We start from the raw sequence: 19,902 nt of genomic DNA on the forward strand, positions 1-19,902 counted from the left end.
CTTACGGTGCAGGGAGTCGGATCCCCAGTACCGGCGACTGCGAGGGTGTGCAAGCGGGCCCCGGTCGTCGTCATCCAGCGACCGCAATGCTTCGGTGGTGGCAAACTTGGCTACCGTTGCAGTTTCAGCGACAAGCAGCAAATCAAAGGAGAAACTTGAGGAGGGAGGATATAGCTCAGAGCCTACTATTGATCCATTCATAAAAGCAGCAAGATAGCTAGATCTCCAAAGTTGGCTACACCAGGAGCCCAATTATATAGCCGTAGTCCAGCTATAACTACTGATGTAGCAGCGCTGACACGAACAGCCTTAACAGAAGATGGTCCACTCGAGAAGCGGTCGAGCTTCTATCTCTTGGGACAGAAAATAAGGGATTTGAGCAAGATGCTAGAGGGTCGTCGGACCATACATATGCCTATGAGAGACCTCATTGACAGCATAATGGGCCTTTACACGGCGGCGGATGAGGAGATGCTCTCAACTGCAACCCTCAATCAGACAATGCCGAATCTTCAAGCTATAGGTGCGTCGAAACACCAAACAGCAAGCGAAGGAACCGTAGACTCGCCTAGAGAAGGCAAGAGAACTAGAAGTGACCGAGGCGAACTCCTTTCTCCACCACCAAGGTCAAAGAAATCTAAGGCTCCGCTTAAAACCAATCCCAGGATAGCGACACAGGTTAATCCCCAAAACGACGGTGTCGAAACACATTCAGCAGTAAGGATGGGCGGCTGCTGAAACAGAGCAAGGTAACACTTGGAAAACGGTGCGAAAGAAGAATAGACACGAGAAGCACACCAGAAACGCAAGGCTAGAATCGGCAAAGCCTGACGCAGTGATTGTGAGCGCACCTGCGAATACATCGTACGCTGATATACTGCGCTCAGTCAAATCAGAGCCAAAATTGAAAGAGCTGGGTCAGCATGTTAGGGGTATCCGAAAGACGCTGAAAGGAGAGCTGCTCTTTGAACTATCAAAGCCTTCGGACCCCAACACGAAAGTATTCCAGGAGGCAATAAAGGAGTTCCTGGGCCCATCAATAGATGTCAGATCGCTGACGAAAATGACTTCAATCGAAGTAAAAGACTTGGACGAAGTGACTTCTGGAGAGGAACTGTTGGAAGCCATAATCACCCAATTTGGCGAGATCGGGGTGAATCAATCCAGCATTATAACGATTCGCAGATCGTATGGAAGCAGGCAGACAGCTAGTCTAAGAATCCCAGTCGACTCAGCGGCGAAGCTACTAAAGGCAGGCAAACTGCGTGTAGGATGGAATACGTGTCGTATAAGGCGTAAGATACAGCCAATACGCTGCTACAGGTGTATGGAATTCGGACATATACAAAGCAGGTGTACAGCGGAAGCAGATTGTTCGGGAAATTGCTACAATTACGGAGAGGCAGGCCACCAGGCCAAAACATGCTCGAAAAAGCCGAAATGCATACTGTGTAGCAGGAAAGGGGAAGAAGATTCGGCGCACACGACTACCAGCATACGGTGCCCGTACCAGAGCAAGGCGCGTTCACGGTCAAATTAGCAATGGTTCGGATTTATCAACTAAATTTAAACCACTGTGAAGCAGCACAGGATCTACTGCTGCAGACTGTAAGGGAAAAAAAAGTCGATGTTGCCATTCTGAGCGAACCATACCGCATAAAAATCTCCCAATACGTGGGCTGGAGACAAGTTGCGCAAGGCAGTAGTGTGGATCTGCGGGCAGCGCCCGCTACAGCTGATGGAAACCAAGATGGAGTCAGGGTTTGTCAGGGCAAAAGATAGATACACTATACGTTTATAGTTGCTACCTTGCCCCATCGCTTATCATGGAGGACTATCTGTCCATTTTGGACAAGCTGGTAATGGATGCCAGAGATAAATGCCCATGCCTCATTGGGGTGACTTCAATGCTTGGGCAACGGAGTGGGGCAGCTTAGTCACAAACCAGAGAGGACGTGCGGTTTTAGAGGCATTTGCGGCTTTGGACGTTGTCCTTTTAAGTAGGGGCGGTGAGCACACATTTAGCAGAGGAACGCAGGATCCATTATCGACCTGACCTTTCTTAGCAGTAGCCTGGCTCCAAGAGCCTCCTGGAAGGTCTGTAGGGACTTCACCTACAGCGATCACCAAGCCATCATTACTGATATAAGGAAACGACCCGAAGTTGCGGCAGTTCCGAGAGTAACCAGGTACCGAGAGAACACTCTTGACATCGACATGTTCGAGCATATGATGCAAGGGTTGCAACTTAGCGGCACGGCGACTGACATGACCAAGCAGATCATGTCTCAGTTGACACGAGCATGCAATGCCTCAATGAAGAAGGTCGGGAACGGAGCAAAGCATCAGCCGGTGTACTGGTGGACTAACGAAATTGCAGTGGCTCGGAGAGAATGCTGTCAGGCACGAAGATCTCTTCAGAGAGCCCTCAAACGCGGAAATCCAGACGCGTCTTCGCTATTGCTCGAGCTAAAGACAAAAAGGCGAACACTGAAAGGTCTAATTAAAGCAAGCAAGAACCGACTCTTCCTGGAGCTGTGTGACCAAGCCGAACAGGACCCTTGGGGATCGGCCTACAAGATTACGATGAGGAAGTTGAATGCCTTCTCATCGCCAAGCCCGAAGTGCCCAGAACTCTTGAGGAAAATAGTGTCTCATCTGTTCCCACAGCAACCAGCCCGAAACGACAACAATGAGGTTGCAGGACTTGCTGACTGGAACAGGATTCAGTTTGACGAAGTCTCGGATAGAGAGGTCTTAGCAGCAGCGCACAGGATAAAACCTGGTAAATCCCCTGGACCAGATGGCATCCCGAGTGCCATTGTCAAAGAGCAATGGAGCTGAAACCGGCATATTTCAGTACGGTGTTCAACTCGTGCTTCAGGGAGGGGAGATTTCCCATTCGATGGAAAAAACAGGACCTGGTCCTTATTCCAAAAGGAGGCAAACCACCGGATGACCCTTCAGCTTACCGGCCAATCTGTCTGCTGGACATCGTAGGCAAGGTACTCGAACGCGTTATTTGCACGCGACTGGAAGCCGAGGTTGACATCAAATGGGGTCTTTCACCATATCAATTTGGTTTCAGAAAGGCACACTCCACACAACAAGCGGTACAGGTGGTCTCACACATAGCAGCCACAGCAATAGAGGGTAAGCGGTGGCTCTGGGGTACCAAACAGTATTGCCTAGTGGTCACTCTAGATGTCAAGAACGCTTTTAACTCCGCCAACTGGGGGAGAATCATGCAATGCCTGATCCAAAGGAACATTGAGCCGCACATCGTCCGCATAATAGGCAGTTACCTCGAAGGAAGGTCACTACGCTATCGGACCAACCACGGAAGCGTCAACCAAGTAGTTACTGGAGGGGTTCCACAAGGCTCAGTTCTTGGTCCGACGCTGTGGAACTTAATGTACGACGGAATACTGAGACTTGATCTGCCGGAAGGGGTTAAGATTGTAGGCTTCGCTGATGACATCGCGATCGTGGCAGTCGCCAAGCATAAGCACGAAGTTGAAAACAGCGCTAATACAGCAATAAAACGGCGGAGAGATGGCTAGCAGACGCAGGCCTTAGCCTAGCCGAGCACAAAACGGAGGCAGTCCTGATAAGCTCCAGGAAAATGGTGGAGACCGCTAGCATAATTGTGGGAAGCACAAGTATTTGCTCAAGGCCTGCACTTAAGTACCTGGGAGTTATGCTAGACAGGAGGCTCTCGTTTAAGGACCACTTGAGCTACATAGGCCAAAAAGCCTCAGTGGCGTGTATTGCGCTTGCTCGCATAATGCCTAACACCAGAGGACCGAAGCAACTACGGAGACGCCTACTGACTGGAGTGGTGAGGTCGATCACAACGTACGCAGCACCCATATGGGCTGCGGCTACGACTAAAAGACATTCATTAAAGAAGTGGGAGCACTCTACAGACTCTGCGCTATTAGAGTTGCCAGTGCGTTTCGCACAGTCTCTGGGAAGCAGCGCACGTGATAGCGGGCATCACTCCGTTCGATCTGCTGGTCACCGAGATCAGCAGAAAATACTGCACAGGAAATCACCTCACAAGCCGTCAGATCATGCTGATCGAGTGGCAACAACGGTGGACCGAAGCTCCCAAGGGAAGATGGACATGGAAACTGATTCCATCGGTCGAAGCGTGGGTAGATAGAAGACACGGCCAAACAAACTTCTATCTGACGCAGTTCCTTAGTGGACACGGGTGTTTCCGAGCATATCTTCATCGCTTTGGGCACGCTGACGATCCATCATGCCCAAGGTGTGGAGTAGGCGTCACGGAAGACGCGAGACACATCATCTTCGCCTGCCCCAGGTTTGAAAGGGAAAGAAAGAAGCCGAAGAGGTGTTGGGCGAGTCCCTATCTCCAGATAGGATGGTGCCACTAATGTTGGCAAACGCCGATAATTGGGATGCGGTGGAAAAAATGGCAAGCACTGTCATGAAGGAGCTCAGACGCCAAGAAAAGTGCGTAACTCTGATGCGAGCCGTTAAGGCTCTACTCTCTCCTGAAGTAATACTTTATTGGTAGTCCCAGGGGACAGTAGAATGGCACAATACCATACTTAGTCTAAATTTAAAAACACACAACTATATATATGTATTATATATAATGGACAACTGTTTGAATAAAATATAAAAAAAAAAACACACACACACACACACACACACACACACACACACACACACACACACACACACACACACACACACACACACACACACACACACACACACACACACACACACACACACACACACACACACACAAAAGACACCAAATAATCATGATGAATCCATCGTTTGAGGCTAGCAACGGAGAGGAGATTGACTTCACCGAAGTTAATCTTCCTCTTATTTCTCCTCTTGCTGAGGACATTCAATTCCTCGCCAATGACATGGAGATTGAATCAACAGTGAAATATTTGAATGCAATCAAGAAGAAACAGAAGCTCCCTTTCCGCTCTCTACCAAGGAATACGGAATTCAGAATATATGAAGCGTCTAAGGTTCCTAGTAAATTTAATAGCAATTCGCTAAAATTAACATTGGAAAACTATTTAATTTATCTCCCGAAATGTTATGATGAAGTTCAATCTGTACACATTAAAGAATTAAATACTGGTAATTATACCATAACAAAACAGGATGATGGAGAAATTGTATTCAAATTGAAAATGTAATAAAATATATGCAAAACAATAAATTATATTAACAAAATAAAATAACAAAATTTTTTAAATGGGGACTGGTAAATTTGGGGAATTTCAGCCTTCTTTTTCAGCTTTCTTTTCCAGCTTTATTAGTTCTAAATGTAATTGAAAATTTAATTTCATAATTTTAGATGGGGATATGGGAAATTGTAACAGATCTGTTAACAGAAACAGGTCCGTTACCAGAACCGAGTACCTGATCTGTATAACCAGGTCTGTTTAAAAGAACAGCTAGCTGTTCGATACAACCAACTATCTGATCTCTACAACCAGGTCTGTTTAAAAGAACAGTTACCTGGTCGATACAACCAGGTACCTGATCTGTACAACCTGGTCTGTTTAAAAGAATAACTAGCTGGTCTATTTAACAGTCTGATAGCTGATCTGTACAACCAACTCTCTTCATAAAAACATGCTAATGTATCTGTTTATTGCTTATATATGGTTATGTTTCGTAAAATAGATCACAGTACACTAATGACCACAAGACTGAAATAATCATTAATCCACTAACAGTTGAATGAGATAAATTTGAAAGAAAATGAATCAAAAGTTTTAACTCAATTAACTAAAAGCCGAAATGATCTAAAAAAATTTTCTGATCTTAAACAACTCAAAAGTTAGAACAGTATTGGTCTGGAGGAAACATTTAAACCTATAACTGAGCCACTACATGAACTTGTGAATGATAACAAAAATTTCAGACATTGATACCATCAGAGTTTAATAATGTTGAGACTGGAAAAAAAACTATGCAAAACTACTCTCCAATCGACCGAGAGAGAAACACACCACCTAACAAGAAAAGGAAACTCACATTTCACAGTGCTAAGAGTCAATTCTCAAAACCTAAATATGATATTGAGAAGGCATTGAATTGGGGAATGGATAGTGTTAATGCTCATGATGATGATCAATTCTATTCTCAACCAGCTATAGACGACACATCGTTTGAAGGCTTACCTCATACCTCGAAATCGTTAGCGAAAGAAGGTTCTCCTTATTCATCAACTAAGTTTATGAAACAAATATCCCCCACACTTCGCTTCCATTACCGGTTCAAGACTCACCCCATTCATCATTGCCGTTAACGAGTCAAGAGCCCTCTCATTCATCGAACGTGTTATCAAATGAAACAGCTATACATTCAACGCCTTCGATAACGAGTCAATCAATCCAACATGAAGACAACTCAAAAATTTGAATATCAGTGACCTGGCACGGGAAGATCTTTTGGATAAGACATATGGTCCATACAAAAATGCAAGTGGACAATTAATGTTGGGGAATTCACACATTAATGTGACTCACAAAAAATTGAATTGGATGATGGAAAAACTGGCGTCTTACAAGTGGATTATATTTATTAATATTCCACCGCCTACCTCAAAATTATAATTCAAATGATCTAGAAATATATAATGAAATTTTATTGATAACTAATGTGCACCGCAGAAATTTTAATTCCGATAGACAGATCAGAGGAACAAGGGCAAAGAAATATACAAAAATTATTAAACCACTCTTAACAAAATCACGTACTGCTGAGTCTACACCTAAATTCTCAAAATCAATTGTTTCTGGGAGTGGTTTCATGTCACTCGCGTCGAATAAACCCAATTATGTATATTGGGACGATCCAAATGAGTTGGTTGAACGATTACAACTCTTAATTGCCTCTCAAACAGCTGGAAATACGAATCATACTAATGAAATTACGTCAATAATTGAAGAATTGAGAGAGGCTCAAATTATACACTAAATTCATATATAATTGATTGATAATATTGAAATGAGCTTATAATCATCATGTCTGTTGACAAGTTTGGACGTTATGTAAATGATAAGCAGATCTCTATTCATTTAAAACGACGTGAGAAAATACCAGGACTCTCCATTGATAATGATGGAAGTTATAATATTCAAGGAAGACGTTTAAAAATGGTCGCTTACCAATTGAGAATGCCGACTTGGCGATAAAAGAATATGTGGACCAAGTTGTAAACGATTTGAGAAATTTTCTAACATCAATGATTTCAAGTCATCAAGAAAGGAATGAGAGATTATTATCCGATAAATTGACTACAGTTGATCAGCGAATAATCAAGACTGAGAAAACTACATCAGATATTCTTGATAAAATTATACGCTCTCATATTCGAAAGTAATAAATATGTCTAGACGGGGAATAATTAATGTAATACATGCTCCTTCACGTAAGCATTTTCTTAGACGTAGAGTCATAACAAAAGGGATAAACGAATTATGGCAAGCTGACTTGGTTGAAATGGGGAAGTATGCACACTCAAACAATGGGTATCGCTACATGCTAACAGTGATAGACACATTCTCAAAATTTGGATGGGGGAAGCAATAAAGTCTAAAAATGCAAAAGACGTTGCTGAGGCCATGGAGAAAATATTTCAATCAGGGAGAGGATTCCCCAAAAATCTTCAAACAGACGATGGAAAAGAGTTCTTTAACACCCAATTTAAGATATTAATGAAACGATATAGAATCAACCACTATTCAACATTTAGTAGTCTAAAGGCCTGAATTGTTGAACGATTTAATAGATCATTAAAAGACCTAATGTGGCGTGAATTCAGTTTCAATGGGACATACAAGTGGGTTGAAATATTCAAATCACTAATTTCCGTTTACAATAATATACATCATAGAACTATACGAATGCCACCCGTTAATGTAAACACTAAAAATGAGAAACATATTTTGAAAACTGTCTACAACAACATTAAAATGTTTGCGGGTAGCAAATTGAAAATGGGTGATTATGTACGCATCAGCAAATACAAACACGTATTTGAAAAAGGCTATACTCCTAATTGGACAACTGAAATTTTTAAAATAAGCAAAAGTACAAAATACTTATCCAACAAAATACTTACTACAAGACTTCAATGGGAATCCAATTCAAGGTGGTTTCTACAAAGAGGAACTGAAAAAACAAGTTTTCCTAACACTTATCTGGTTGAAAAAGTGTTAAAAAGAAAAGCAATAGAGCTCTAGTGCGCTGGTTGGGTTTCCCAAAACTGAAGACAGCTGGATTCATAAGAATGAAATTTTGTAATATTATAAGATTGTAAACATTTTTGTGTTTTGTATTTATTCTTTTTATTTTATCTTCAAGTTATTTATAATTTTTTATTTTTCTTAATTTACTAATATGTACACTTAATTTTAAACATTTTTATTTTTTAATTTATACATTTTAATTTTCAATAAAGTATTGTTTTATTATTCTAAACATCTAGTTTTCTTTTTTCAACCCATCCATTAACATGAAATGTAATACTAATTGTCCTTCGTAAATGTTGATCGCACTTTCATTATTATCCAACTTTCTTTTAAGATTATTTATTTTGTTCACACTAGTTTGATTACTGTGTGAGTTCTCTAACGCAATCATATGGCTGTGCCAAACTCTTGACTCCGCTTCTAAAATTGATATGGAACTCTCAATTTCAAAGGGTATTACTAAATAATGTGCTCTTGCTATAGTTGAAATCTTATCTTCTTCTATTATTCGCTTATCATCCTGACTATCTAATGTAGTTTTTGTTACTTCGACTGTAGTGATTTCATGCCCTCTAGACCGAAACATCTGCATACTAGAACGTTCTTGCTTTCCTGTATACAAAGTATTTGAATAATTTGATAATGAAATGCCCATCAAACAACATGCCTTTACCCCTTATTTTTTGATGCATATTTCACCAGAGTTATCGAAATTTTCATAAGTGTACGCATACATTTTTGAGCGTAAACCAACAAACTCAGTCATTGGTTTACCATGCAACTCATCCTTAAAGAAACCTAATCGTTTCTTATTACATTTCTTAAACTTATACAACTCGGCCGATTCATGTGGATATTCGGACGTGTCAAACTTTAACTCCACATCATCCCGAATATCTGCATAAAAATCATTTGTTTTATGCTGTAAATAAATGAATCCGTATCCATATAATTTAATTTGAGTGCTTTCCCAAACTTAGGTTTCATGTAGTCGTAATGGAAGTCATACATTTTGTATTTTGACATCTCCAACACTACAAATCCTAAATAAATTGGTTTATCACAAATGTTGTGTAACCTCTTCATTTGAATTGCATACATAGTTTCACTGAACCTTGATGCACTATGAAAATTAGATTTTGATATTAAATCCCTGGCACATAATTTGGGTCGTCCTGACTTCCTATTTTCAATTGGATACTCCCACTCCGTTATTATCCGTACATCCACCCTTTTTCACTGTTTTCCATGGTTTTCCATAAACAGCATTGTTTAATAATTTATCAATATATTTCTTGAGCCAGGCTTTCTGCCTAAATTGAAGGATGGAGTGAATTTTTTAATTCCAAGCCATGTCTCATACACTGTTTTAAAGTCTTATAGTATATGATATATGTTCGTGGGGGCGCTGAAAAGTTCCAAGAGTTTTTCCTTTTCCGAAATAAAAACACTCGCGGTTTTTCTTATAACAAATATGTATTTATTGCAAACTTTTCGGGTTGTTGAAAACGCACAATTGGGGGTAATTATACCGTAGCGAAAGAGGCGAAAATTAGAACTGCCCTTTAGAGAAATGCCGACGGCATTTCGTTGATCTATGCTGAGCGCGGCTCAGCGGTGGTGAGTTGTGGGAGAGAGAAGCTGAGAGCACTGGAGCTTGAGTGCATTCTTACGCACTGAGCGCATTGCTAGTGAGCGAAAAAGCTTTGAGTGCTTTTCGGTCGGCGGAGCGGAGGTGTGCCTCTCACTTAGCAATGCGCTCGCATCAACAATATAATTCTTCTTTTCAGCGAGATCGGCTATTAACTTTGGAGTTTTACAACTGCTTGATGGTAGCTTGTTATCAGGACAGAATGGTAGATCATTATGTTCATCATGGACTGAGTAAGGGTAATCTAGATCAACCTCTAGAATATATCCATACTCACTATTTTCATGAATATTTTCTAGATTAAAACTCTTAATCTGATTCGTGTCTAACCATTTGAACTCACCGTAAGGTAGTGGTTCAGACATAGCCCATCCATACAAATTGTTTGCATCCACATACATTAAAAATTCCGATTCTTTAGTAGGATCGAAATTTTTAAGTATTTGTGGTTTGCTTTTGTATGTCTATGACTACATTGCACCAACCCACCCCGAATTCCACTCTTAAAATATGTAATCATATCAATATCAGTGAGTAACTCGAGTTCAATCTCTGTGGTTTTAACATAGCATCCCACGACAATCCTGGTGTAGTGTAATAATGCGCTGGGTCAAGATTGTAAATTGAAGAACAAATTGCCGTAAAATTTTGGAAAACGTCTGTTAACAATAAAACATCAGTTTTCAAATACAAGTCTAAGTATTCCTTCAATGAACGACAATTAAAATTATACCATACTTGGATGGCATGAGCATAATCCTCTTCTGAACATTCTGACTCTGTTAAATTACTATAGAACTTGGATCTTGGTGGGAAAGAAGTTTCATCTAGTTTTTCAACAGAATCTAAATATTCGTATGGGAAAACTCCTTTCCTGCGAAGTAGTTCAAAATCTGACTTGTTTTTGTACTGTGATTTCAGCACATTGAAATTCTCCTCACTCAAATTCCCCGCGAGCGTGTCTAGACTAGAGGGCATGAATCTGATAGTATCCAAAAACCTGATTTCTAGCGTATTTTTCCTTAGAGGGAGATATTTAGAAATTGAAATATACAATTCCTTATTCAAAGGAATAACTTTTATTTCCCCTCAATTTCTCCAAGATCTTTAACAAACAAATGAGAATCGTATTTGGAGAAATTGTGAAAGAATACGGGGATAAAATCACCCGTCTTGTAATTAAGATTACAGGAATTATGGGCTGCACCTCTATATCTACCTGTAAAATGACAGTGATCTTTCACTCTATCATTATTTAAAATACCCTTACATATGTGGCAAATGGTCGCTTTCCTAAAATTATCTAACTCATTATGACTCATGTGCATTGGAACCACTATTTTCATGTGGTTCTCATACAAATCGGACAAATCTGACGTTAAATTTTTAATGAAAGTGCGAGCGACATCACCTCCTGTCTTCGAAACAAACTTATCTAAGCCAGAGTCAAATGCACACTTTATGTAGTATGCAAATGCTACTGGCACATGCTTATTAATAATTTTCGTGTTTACACTTACATCTAATGATACTGGTTCCAATATACATTCAAAGTCTGCATACACGACGAACGGAACCTCCAACTGACGGTGATGGTTTTAAAGGTAATCTTCTGATCCTTCCTTGGTCCCTCGGTAACCACCCGACTACATCTCAATGTATGTTGAGCCGCCCTCTCCTCACTCGTTGAGTATTGTAAACATTGATTACAGAACCAACGCTTAACTCGATGTTTACCCAGTTGTTTGGCAAGTAGACTGTGAATGAAAATTGAAATTGTAAGGTGATTGTGATATTTTCAAATTTAATAAATGTACTTACGATGAAATATTTTTAATCCACACATAATGTCCATGAATACCCGCCGTTGGTCCGTCGACGAATAATAAATTAATGTGGATTCTCATTTCCACTCCATCGCAGTAAAGTGGTCCAATGATTTTGTCAGATTCCTCATCATACCCGAGGGTTTCGTTGAGTGAACTCTTTTATTTTTCGAATTTCCATCGGGAATGCTAATCCATTGAAGTCAATCTTTATGTTATTCACCTCAATTATTGGGGACGTAATCTCAACACCATAACTATTACAATGGTATGATCTACTTATTGGTTTGAGGGCCGATATAATTGCCCACTTAAAACAGAAGGCATCTTTGTTATGTACATTAACAACTGCCTTTCTATTTTTAATTTAAGCGGAAGCTCAAAATGATTAGATCCTTTTGTCGGATCACATTTGTAAACATTAAGCTACAGCCTAATAATTCGTGTCAAGGTCCATCCACTATCCTTTTCCTGAAACTCACCCATTTTTGCGTCTATCACATTTTTATGCGATTCAAAGAAGCGGGTGAAGTCGGATCCAGTCGTAACCTGAGACATTGTGCTCTGGAACGATTTTATTTCTTGTTGAATATCATACTCTTTTATTAGCATGTACTCAGCAAACAACTCAAAATTGCATTTGGATGATAGGTGGGTAGTCATCACGCATTCCAAGTGTGGGATCAGTGCTAATCCAGCCTCACTTAGGAATTCAATAGGCATCCTTACATCCGCTCCCTCATTCTCAAACATGTATTGGAGAATACGTCCCTTGTACCCATTCACAATCTGCTTGATTCTTCCGTCCACCGGACGGATAGAGTTATATTTATGTATCTCGGTGCGAGCGTGGAAATGCCATTGCATACCTGCAGGTAGGTAATGCTGGCAGGAATAGCAATACTCCCCATTGATGGTCTTGGTGGTGTAGTTGAAGTTGTTGATATTCTCGGGATTCATGTTGATGTTTCTGTTTGTTTTTTTTTTTTGATAGTTGAATGAAATAAAGTTTATTTTATTTGTAGTATTGTTTTTAAAGTATTTGATTATGTATTGTAAAATTGATTTTTACAATGTTGTTTAATAATAATTTTCGAATTTTACAATTTGTTTAAAACAAACTTGATTTTGAAAGTTATTAACAATTTTCACTCCACAATTATAATTTGTTTCGACGAGGGTTTTATTGTTAATATTAAATGTTTAAGCAATTTTTCACTACACAATTATTCACTTAACAATTTTTAAATATTGTTAACTTTGTAGAATCGCGGAGCCGATGTGTATCTTCGAGTCACAAACTAGAAGTGATTTTAAGGATTTTAGGTTTTGGATGAAAACCGAATAAAATTGAATAGTGGACGAATATCTATGGGTATTCATGGTGTGCTACCCTCATTGCATCTTGCTTATAATATTCGGCTTTTCTTTTAGATTTTCTATTTTATCTTCAAGTGTCTTGGAAATGGTGTTGTACTCTCGTCTGAATTACATCACGTTCCCATCCTTTTAACGTTCATCACATCGTCCTTCCTCCGCTCCGATTTCGAATACATTCGAATTGACGAGACAAGTGGGCGCCACACCTTCGTTCGTTTTACAGATAGCATGGCGCCTACGATCGTTTTACAGCTAGCGATGCTAGCTAGCGTGCAAGGCGCCTTCGATCTACAAATCGTTTTCGACTGCGACCCCGACCCCTCACCGTCTCGTCTCGGGACACACGACCTCGAGCGTATCGTAGCACCTGTTCGTTAGACGTTTTCGCCCTCGATCTACGAATCGTTTTCGACTGCGACCCCGACCCCCACCGTCTCGTCTCGATACACACGACCTCGAGCGTATCGTAGCACGTGTTCGTTGGACGTTTCGCCCTCGATCTACGAATCGTTTTCGATTGCGACCCCGACCCCGATCCCTCACCATCTCGTCTCGATCTCGAGAGCGTATCGTAGCACGTGTTCGTCATACGTTTTCGCTCTCGATCTACGAATCGTTTCGATTGCGACACCGACCCCGATCCCTCACCGTCTCGTCTCGACCTCGATAGCGTATCGTAGCACATGTTCGTTGCACGTTTCGTCCTCGATCTACGAATCGTTTCGATTGCGACCCCGAGTGCGAGACCGATTGCGACCCCGACCTCGAGGGCGTGTCGGGACAAGCGATCTCGACCCCGACCCGAGGGCGTCTCGGGACAAGCGACCTCGACCCCGACCCCGACTCCGAAGGATTTGTGTAACGAAACGCCCCCGACCCCGATCCCGATCCTTTCATCGCCCCGTCTCGGGTCGCGTACGAATCGTCACACAAATCCCACCCTTGTCATTTCCACAGCTAACCCTAATTAAATTGCATCTTTATTACCCCACACTTGTCATTTCCATAGCTAACCCTAATTAAATTGCATCTTTATTACCTCACACTTGACATTTCAATAGGTTACCCTAATTAAATTGCATCTTTATTATCCCTAAATTGACATTAATGACATGTGACCCTAATTACCACTTCCTTGTACAGAAATGTGTTTTGTATAGAAACGTGTTATTCCAACTACTTTATATTCATACCCATCCTATTAGGAAATACTAGGCAAAATTAATATAGTAGGCAAATAATGCATAAAATGAAGTTATGTACATGCATTATAGTATTGTTGAATTCTTTTGGTATTAATCTCTTTGAATAATCATGAAGTCGAAATAAATTATAAAGTAATGGGCAATTGCTTGTTGTTGCTTAAATTGGGTAAGGGCATAGAGCCAGAAGCTTTTACAGGTTGGGAGGGTAAAGAAGAAGAACATAACCATCTTCGTTCTTCATATTTATATATTGAATGCATATACTTCTTAACCGGTCTATGGGTTGATAGCCTATCCTGTCTGTTCCCGTCTTAACTCTGTCTACCTTCTTTTATCTGTGTGCCACGGTAGCTTACTAGGTGCAAAAGACCCACCCCACTTTCCTGAGCTTTAGTCGACAATGTAAGCAGAGTATGCTTCCAGTTTGCTGCCCACTCAACGGGTCGAAGAAGACGACGCCCAAGACGTGTTCATTACATAAATAAAATGGCGCCCAAACTTGGAGCCGGAGATAGTAATACAAAAAATGCGTTCTAAATGGAGTCGCCATTTACATAAATAAAATGGCGCCCAAACGTGGAGCCGGAGATAGTAATACAAAAATGCGCTCTAAATGGAGTCGCCATTTAATAAAATGGTGCCCGAACGTTGAGCCGAAGTTGTGTTAGAATAAAATGTATGTAAAATGTAAATGAATAAAGTATCGCATCCCCGCGCTTCCGGTTACCTTTTTCATATTCCCATTTCCTTCCTCAACCGCCATCCAAATCTTTAGTAGTGCAGTGTGTCAGCTGTTTGATTATTCGGAAGTGTAGGTAGTCTGCTAATTTTCGTGGAGCCTAACCAATAATCAATCAAGTTGGCCAATATAATACTAACCATAGTTAGTAGTCTCTAAAGCTTATTCGACTTGTCATCTTATCACTCTGGAATGTTAGAATTAACCTCAGGTTGATCTAAACCAAGTGATAGATTTCAATTATCAGTAAGTTTTATATTCTGTTTGAATGAGTGAGAAAATTGAGATTGCTCTTGTTGGATTATTTCGACAAGTTCCTCTTTTCCTTCATCAACTAATCAAAGAAGTTTATAGATTCAGTTCATTTACTAAGAAGTATTGCAGGATATATATATTTGTTTTTATGCAACAAGTAATAAAAGGATAAGTCCCAATTAAAAGATTTTTGAGAGAGAATAAATAATTTTGTTGAATATTATTTTCTGAATTTAAATAATATTGTTGAATATTATTTTATTGTTGTTGTTATATAATAATATTGTTGAATATTATTTTCCGAATTTAAAATTGTATAGAAAACAAATTTCATTATGGCAGTTATGCGTAGTACAGAGGATTTAGTTTCGTTAAGCAACGTGGCCCAAGAATCCATTCTCTGCACTATTTGCAACGACGACAATTCTGAAACAGCTTATGCCGAAACACGGTATAAAGATAAATTTCATAGTTCTTGTTTGTCAGAGTGGTTAAATGGTAATACCACTTGTCCAAATTGTAGGCAGCCATGTATCCTTACACATAGTGCCGAGAATTTGTCACGTATGGCAGGTGCCAATTCACGAACCACATTGGGTAGACCTCGAGGTGCGAGTAATAATCCCGCCGGAGCTATTCCAAGAAATCGTCCAGTAACTAGGTCGACCAATAGAAACAACCAAAATACACGCCAATCAGTTGGTGCTGCAACTAGGCGAGACTCGGGTAGATTCGTTCCTATTAGCAATGTGAGTAATGAGGATCACATTCTGTGAGGGTGCAAATTAAATTTTAAATTTGCATTTGCAAATTCTGGCCATTTCACGATATGTAAACATATCCAGCTGACTAATATCGATTAATCGCATATTACATGTCACTTAGTCGAGTTAGCAGCCCTTGACAGTAAATTACCATTCACACAAATAAATTACAGAGATTGATCGAATAGTTGAGATCAACTCTGTGTAAGTTCAATATTCGAATATCGAAGACCCATTAGAAGAAGAAGAAGAAGAAATTTTCCTTTTCCGTTTCCCATACCAAGGCGCGTGGATCAATTGGCTGGGACAATCTATTTATATATATATAAATGTCAGCAATCCAGAGCTGAACATTGTATCAAAGGAAAAGATTTCTCCATTTGCGTGGATATATCCACCAGAGTATTGTTTGATAATAATAAGGTACGTAGGTTACATAGGCACATACATATTTCTAATAAGAAATATTTTAGGCATTTGAAAGTTAGCGCGGCGTGGGTCTATAAACGTTTAAAAGCGTTTAAACAGTTTGGCCACCGCCATATAGTATTTTCACCTGCGCATTATCGGCGCGCAAAGCTGCTGCTGCAGTTACAGTGGGCATATACATAAGCTGAAAAGCAAAGAAGATTGCCACTGTTCCTACCGGTGCTGCCCCATTGGGCCGCACTAAAATTGTTAGCATCGGCTAACTGGAATACAACTCAGCGAGCGAATTAGTGCCATAGCAGAGGATCGCCTCAGTTCATACCGGTGCTGCCCCATTGGGCCGCAGTAAAATTGTTAGCACCGGCTAACTTGGACTAATTCAAAAGGCAAAAGCAGTCGAGCAGAGGATCGACACGTCTCCTACCGGTGCTGCCCCATAGGGCCGCGCCAAAATTGTTAGCATCGGATAACAGGGACCCATGTGCCGTTCAGAGGAGGGATAGAGCATAGTTGGTGCTTCTATGTTCTAAACAGTGATGCCCCATAGGAGCATCCCAAGTATTGTCGCCGTCCATGATGACCTTCCGCGGCTAATAGCCATAACCTGTTGCCGCTGATTAGTTTGTACAATTTAAAAGTATCGATATTTGCAAGAATGTTAAATTAAAATGAATCAATTAACGTAGCTTTCTTATTCTTGTAATATACATAGTTTTATAAGCACATGGTATGGTATGTAATCGTTATTCAATACTGTTAACATTATTCTAATTCTCTTTTGGAAGTTCACACAGCAAACATACATCATCTCATCAACAACATAAAACACACACACATCATTCATCATCAGGCCTGATCATCAGTGAGTTGTGTACATCTATACAAAAGTAAAAGTATGTAAGTACGGCTTGGCCGATAATTGAAGTATAATAATGTCAACAGTATAGGGTTTAACACATGCCATATTTACCATTATAGTATTATATATATAGATTTGTATTACCGTAAATATTAAGAAGCGTTACAGGGTATTGACCGCCCTTGAAAATGAGTCCAATTATACAGTCTTAACGTTAAGAAGTTATTGAAAATGAATTAAAGTAAGCCTTTCGGGCACCTGAGTATAGTTGCGTGTGTCATAAATTAAACAATAAAAAGGGTAAAGACCATAATGGGCTTTACAGGACGGGAGGGTATAGAAGAGGATCCACGACATCTGTGATCTTCGACTTTTAGGCTTGCTCGTATGCCAATTCAGATTTTTGCCGTTTAAGATATCGATAAACTCTGCTTACCTCTTTTAATAATGTAACCTCAGCTCCTATAGATAACAAAACCCACCCCATTTGCCCTGAGCAACAGTCGGCCCCGTAAGCAGAGTACGTTATCATAGGCTGTATATAATCGGTTTGTTACATAATTAAATGGCGCCCGAACGTGAGGCCAAGCAAGCTCGACATGCTAGATATGAAAATAAAATAAAGTACAAGGGAAAAACTAAATTGATATCTTTTATTGGTAGAATACGACATCCTATTTATAATTTGACACACCAATTGTACAAAGGATAAGACCCAAAATTTTATGATTTATATTGATTACCGAGTTTATCGTATTGAGTATCGTATCGTATTATCTTTCTTTTGGTTTATTTTTCCCAAAATTACCGGTTGGTAATAATTATTTTTGTATTCCGCGAATCTGCGTTTGCATTGGTTCGACTTTTCTTTTTCTTTTTGAGTTATTTTTTAGGTTATTTTAGCTATTGAGTAGCTTGAATATTTCGCAGATTCAACTCTGTTTTTAGTTAAGTTAATTTCTTTTGGAGTGAAGTTTTTTTTGTTGCGTCAAATATGGCAGTTCGACGTAGTCTCGATAATTTGATGGGAAATCCACCACGCGATCCGCAGTCGAGCTGTAGTATTTGTAATGACACTAGTAGTCTAACTGAATTTGCTGAAACCTTATGTAAGCAAAATTTCATCGGCAATGTTTGACAACATGGCTGAGTGAAAATGAAACCTGTCCAGTCTGTCGACGTGCATGCTCGCGCAGTCAGCGAGTGTTCCAATAGAACCCAATGAGCCAACCTCCAAAAATGCTAGAATTAACAATCCAAGTATCAACACGGGTGCAGTGCCCAGAAATCGGCCAAATACAAGGTCAAACCCAAGAATAAATACTGGAGTGAATCAAAGAGCGAACACATCAGCAGCGGCTCGAGTAGATCCAGCTATACCAGTTCCGGCCGAATCAAACGGCATATCGGAAGACCGTGTTCAACAACTAATATCTAGTTCATTGGAGACATATCGAGTTAATATGGCAACAGTTTTAACGGACGAGATCCGTGCAGCCATCTCTGAGTTCAACAAGAACATCCGGAAGAACCTTAGCTAGAGTGGGATTACTATAGCCTCCCATATTTTCTGGCAACAATAGAAGAAATCAACAATTTTGGCAACTTAACACACCACTCAATAAGTTCCTGGCCTGAGAGGGAAAACACATTTTTTCTAAAAATTTACTTTTATTCATCAATTTAGTTTCCATCTAAGGCTATAGAGTCAGTCCAGCGCTTCTCCAACCTTTCGATGACATTTTTGTAGAAGGATGAACTTTTACCCTCAAAATAGCCCTCAGTATCGGCAATCACCTCCTCATTTGATCGATATCTCTCGCCTTGGAGGTGCTTTTTGAGATCTGCAAAAGCCAGTAGTCGCTGGGGCCAAATCTGGAGAGTAGGGTGGGTGTGGCACTAGTTCGAACCTCAATTCGCTTAATTTCAGCATTGTTGCCATAGACTTGTCACACGGTGCATTATCCTGATGAAACCGCGGTTTCTTCTTTGCCATATGTGGACGTTTTTCTAAATCGCTGGGCCCAGTCGATCTGGCAGCTTTATATAATATTCGTTGTTGATTGTTTTACCTTCTCCAGGTAGTCTATAATCAAAACCCCGTATGCATCCCAAAATATGGACGCCATAACCTTACCCGACGATATTTGTGTTTTGGGACGCTTCGGACGGCTTTCACCGGCTACCACCCACTCAGAAGATTGACGACTGGATTCTGGAGTATAGTAGTGTATCCATGTTTCCTCCATTGTTACGTAACGGCGAAAAAATCGGTTCTTTTGCGCTTCAACATGCTTACACACGCCTCGAAAGCATCGATACTTTGTTGGTATTGGTCCGGTGCTAGCAATCGCGGCAGCCACTTTGCGTAGAGTTTTTCGTATCCAAATGTTTATGCAAAATCGTAAACAAACAGCCTTCTGATATCTTTTGAGGCATCAGCTATCTCCTTTAATTTTAATTTGCGATCGGCCAATACAATTTTTCATATTTTTGCGAAATTTTCTGGCGTAACTCCTTTTTGGGC

The 19,902-nt window shown here is 40.2% G+C and overlaps 2 protein-coding genes across 2 annotated transcripts; both read left to right on the plus strand.

The window, feature by feature from the left end:
* The first annotated feature begins 384 nt into the window (after positions 1 to 384).
* LOC132797808 (uncharacterized) lies at positions 385 to 1,612 on the plus strand. The gene is made up of 2 exons (XM_060809582.1): positions 385 to 523; positions 723 to 1,612. Exons 1-2 carry the CDS (start codon positions 385 to 387, stop codon positions 1,538 to 1,540), a joined length of 957 nt encoding a protein of 318 aa, XP_060665565.1. The 3' UTR covers positions 1,541 to 1,612.
* A 214-nt stretch (positions 1,613 to 1,826) lies between these two features.
* LOC132797809 (uncharacterized) lies at positions 1,827 to 4,287 on the plus strand. Its single transcript, XM_060809583.1, has 5 exons — positions 1,827 to 1,859; positions 2,029 to 2,785; positions 2,968 to 3,461; positions 3,945 to 4,156; positions 4,203 to 4,287. Exons 1-5 carry the CDS (start codon positions 1,827 to 1,829, stop codon positions 4,285 to 4,287), a joined length of 1,581 nt encoding a protein of 526 aa, XP_060665566.1.
* The last annotated feature ends 15,615 nt before the right edge of the window (positions 4,288 to 19,902 follow it).

This window comes from Drosophila nasuta, unplaced genomic scaffold (genome assembly GCF_023558535.2).
Source record: "Drosophila nasuta strain 15112-1781.00 unplaced genomic scaffold, ASM2355853v1 ctg22_pilon, whole genome shotgun sequence".
Lineage (NCBI taxonomy): Eukaryota > Metazoa > Arthropoda > Insecta > Diptera > Drosophilidae > Drosophila > Drosophila nasuta.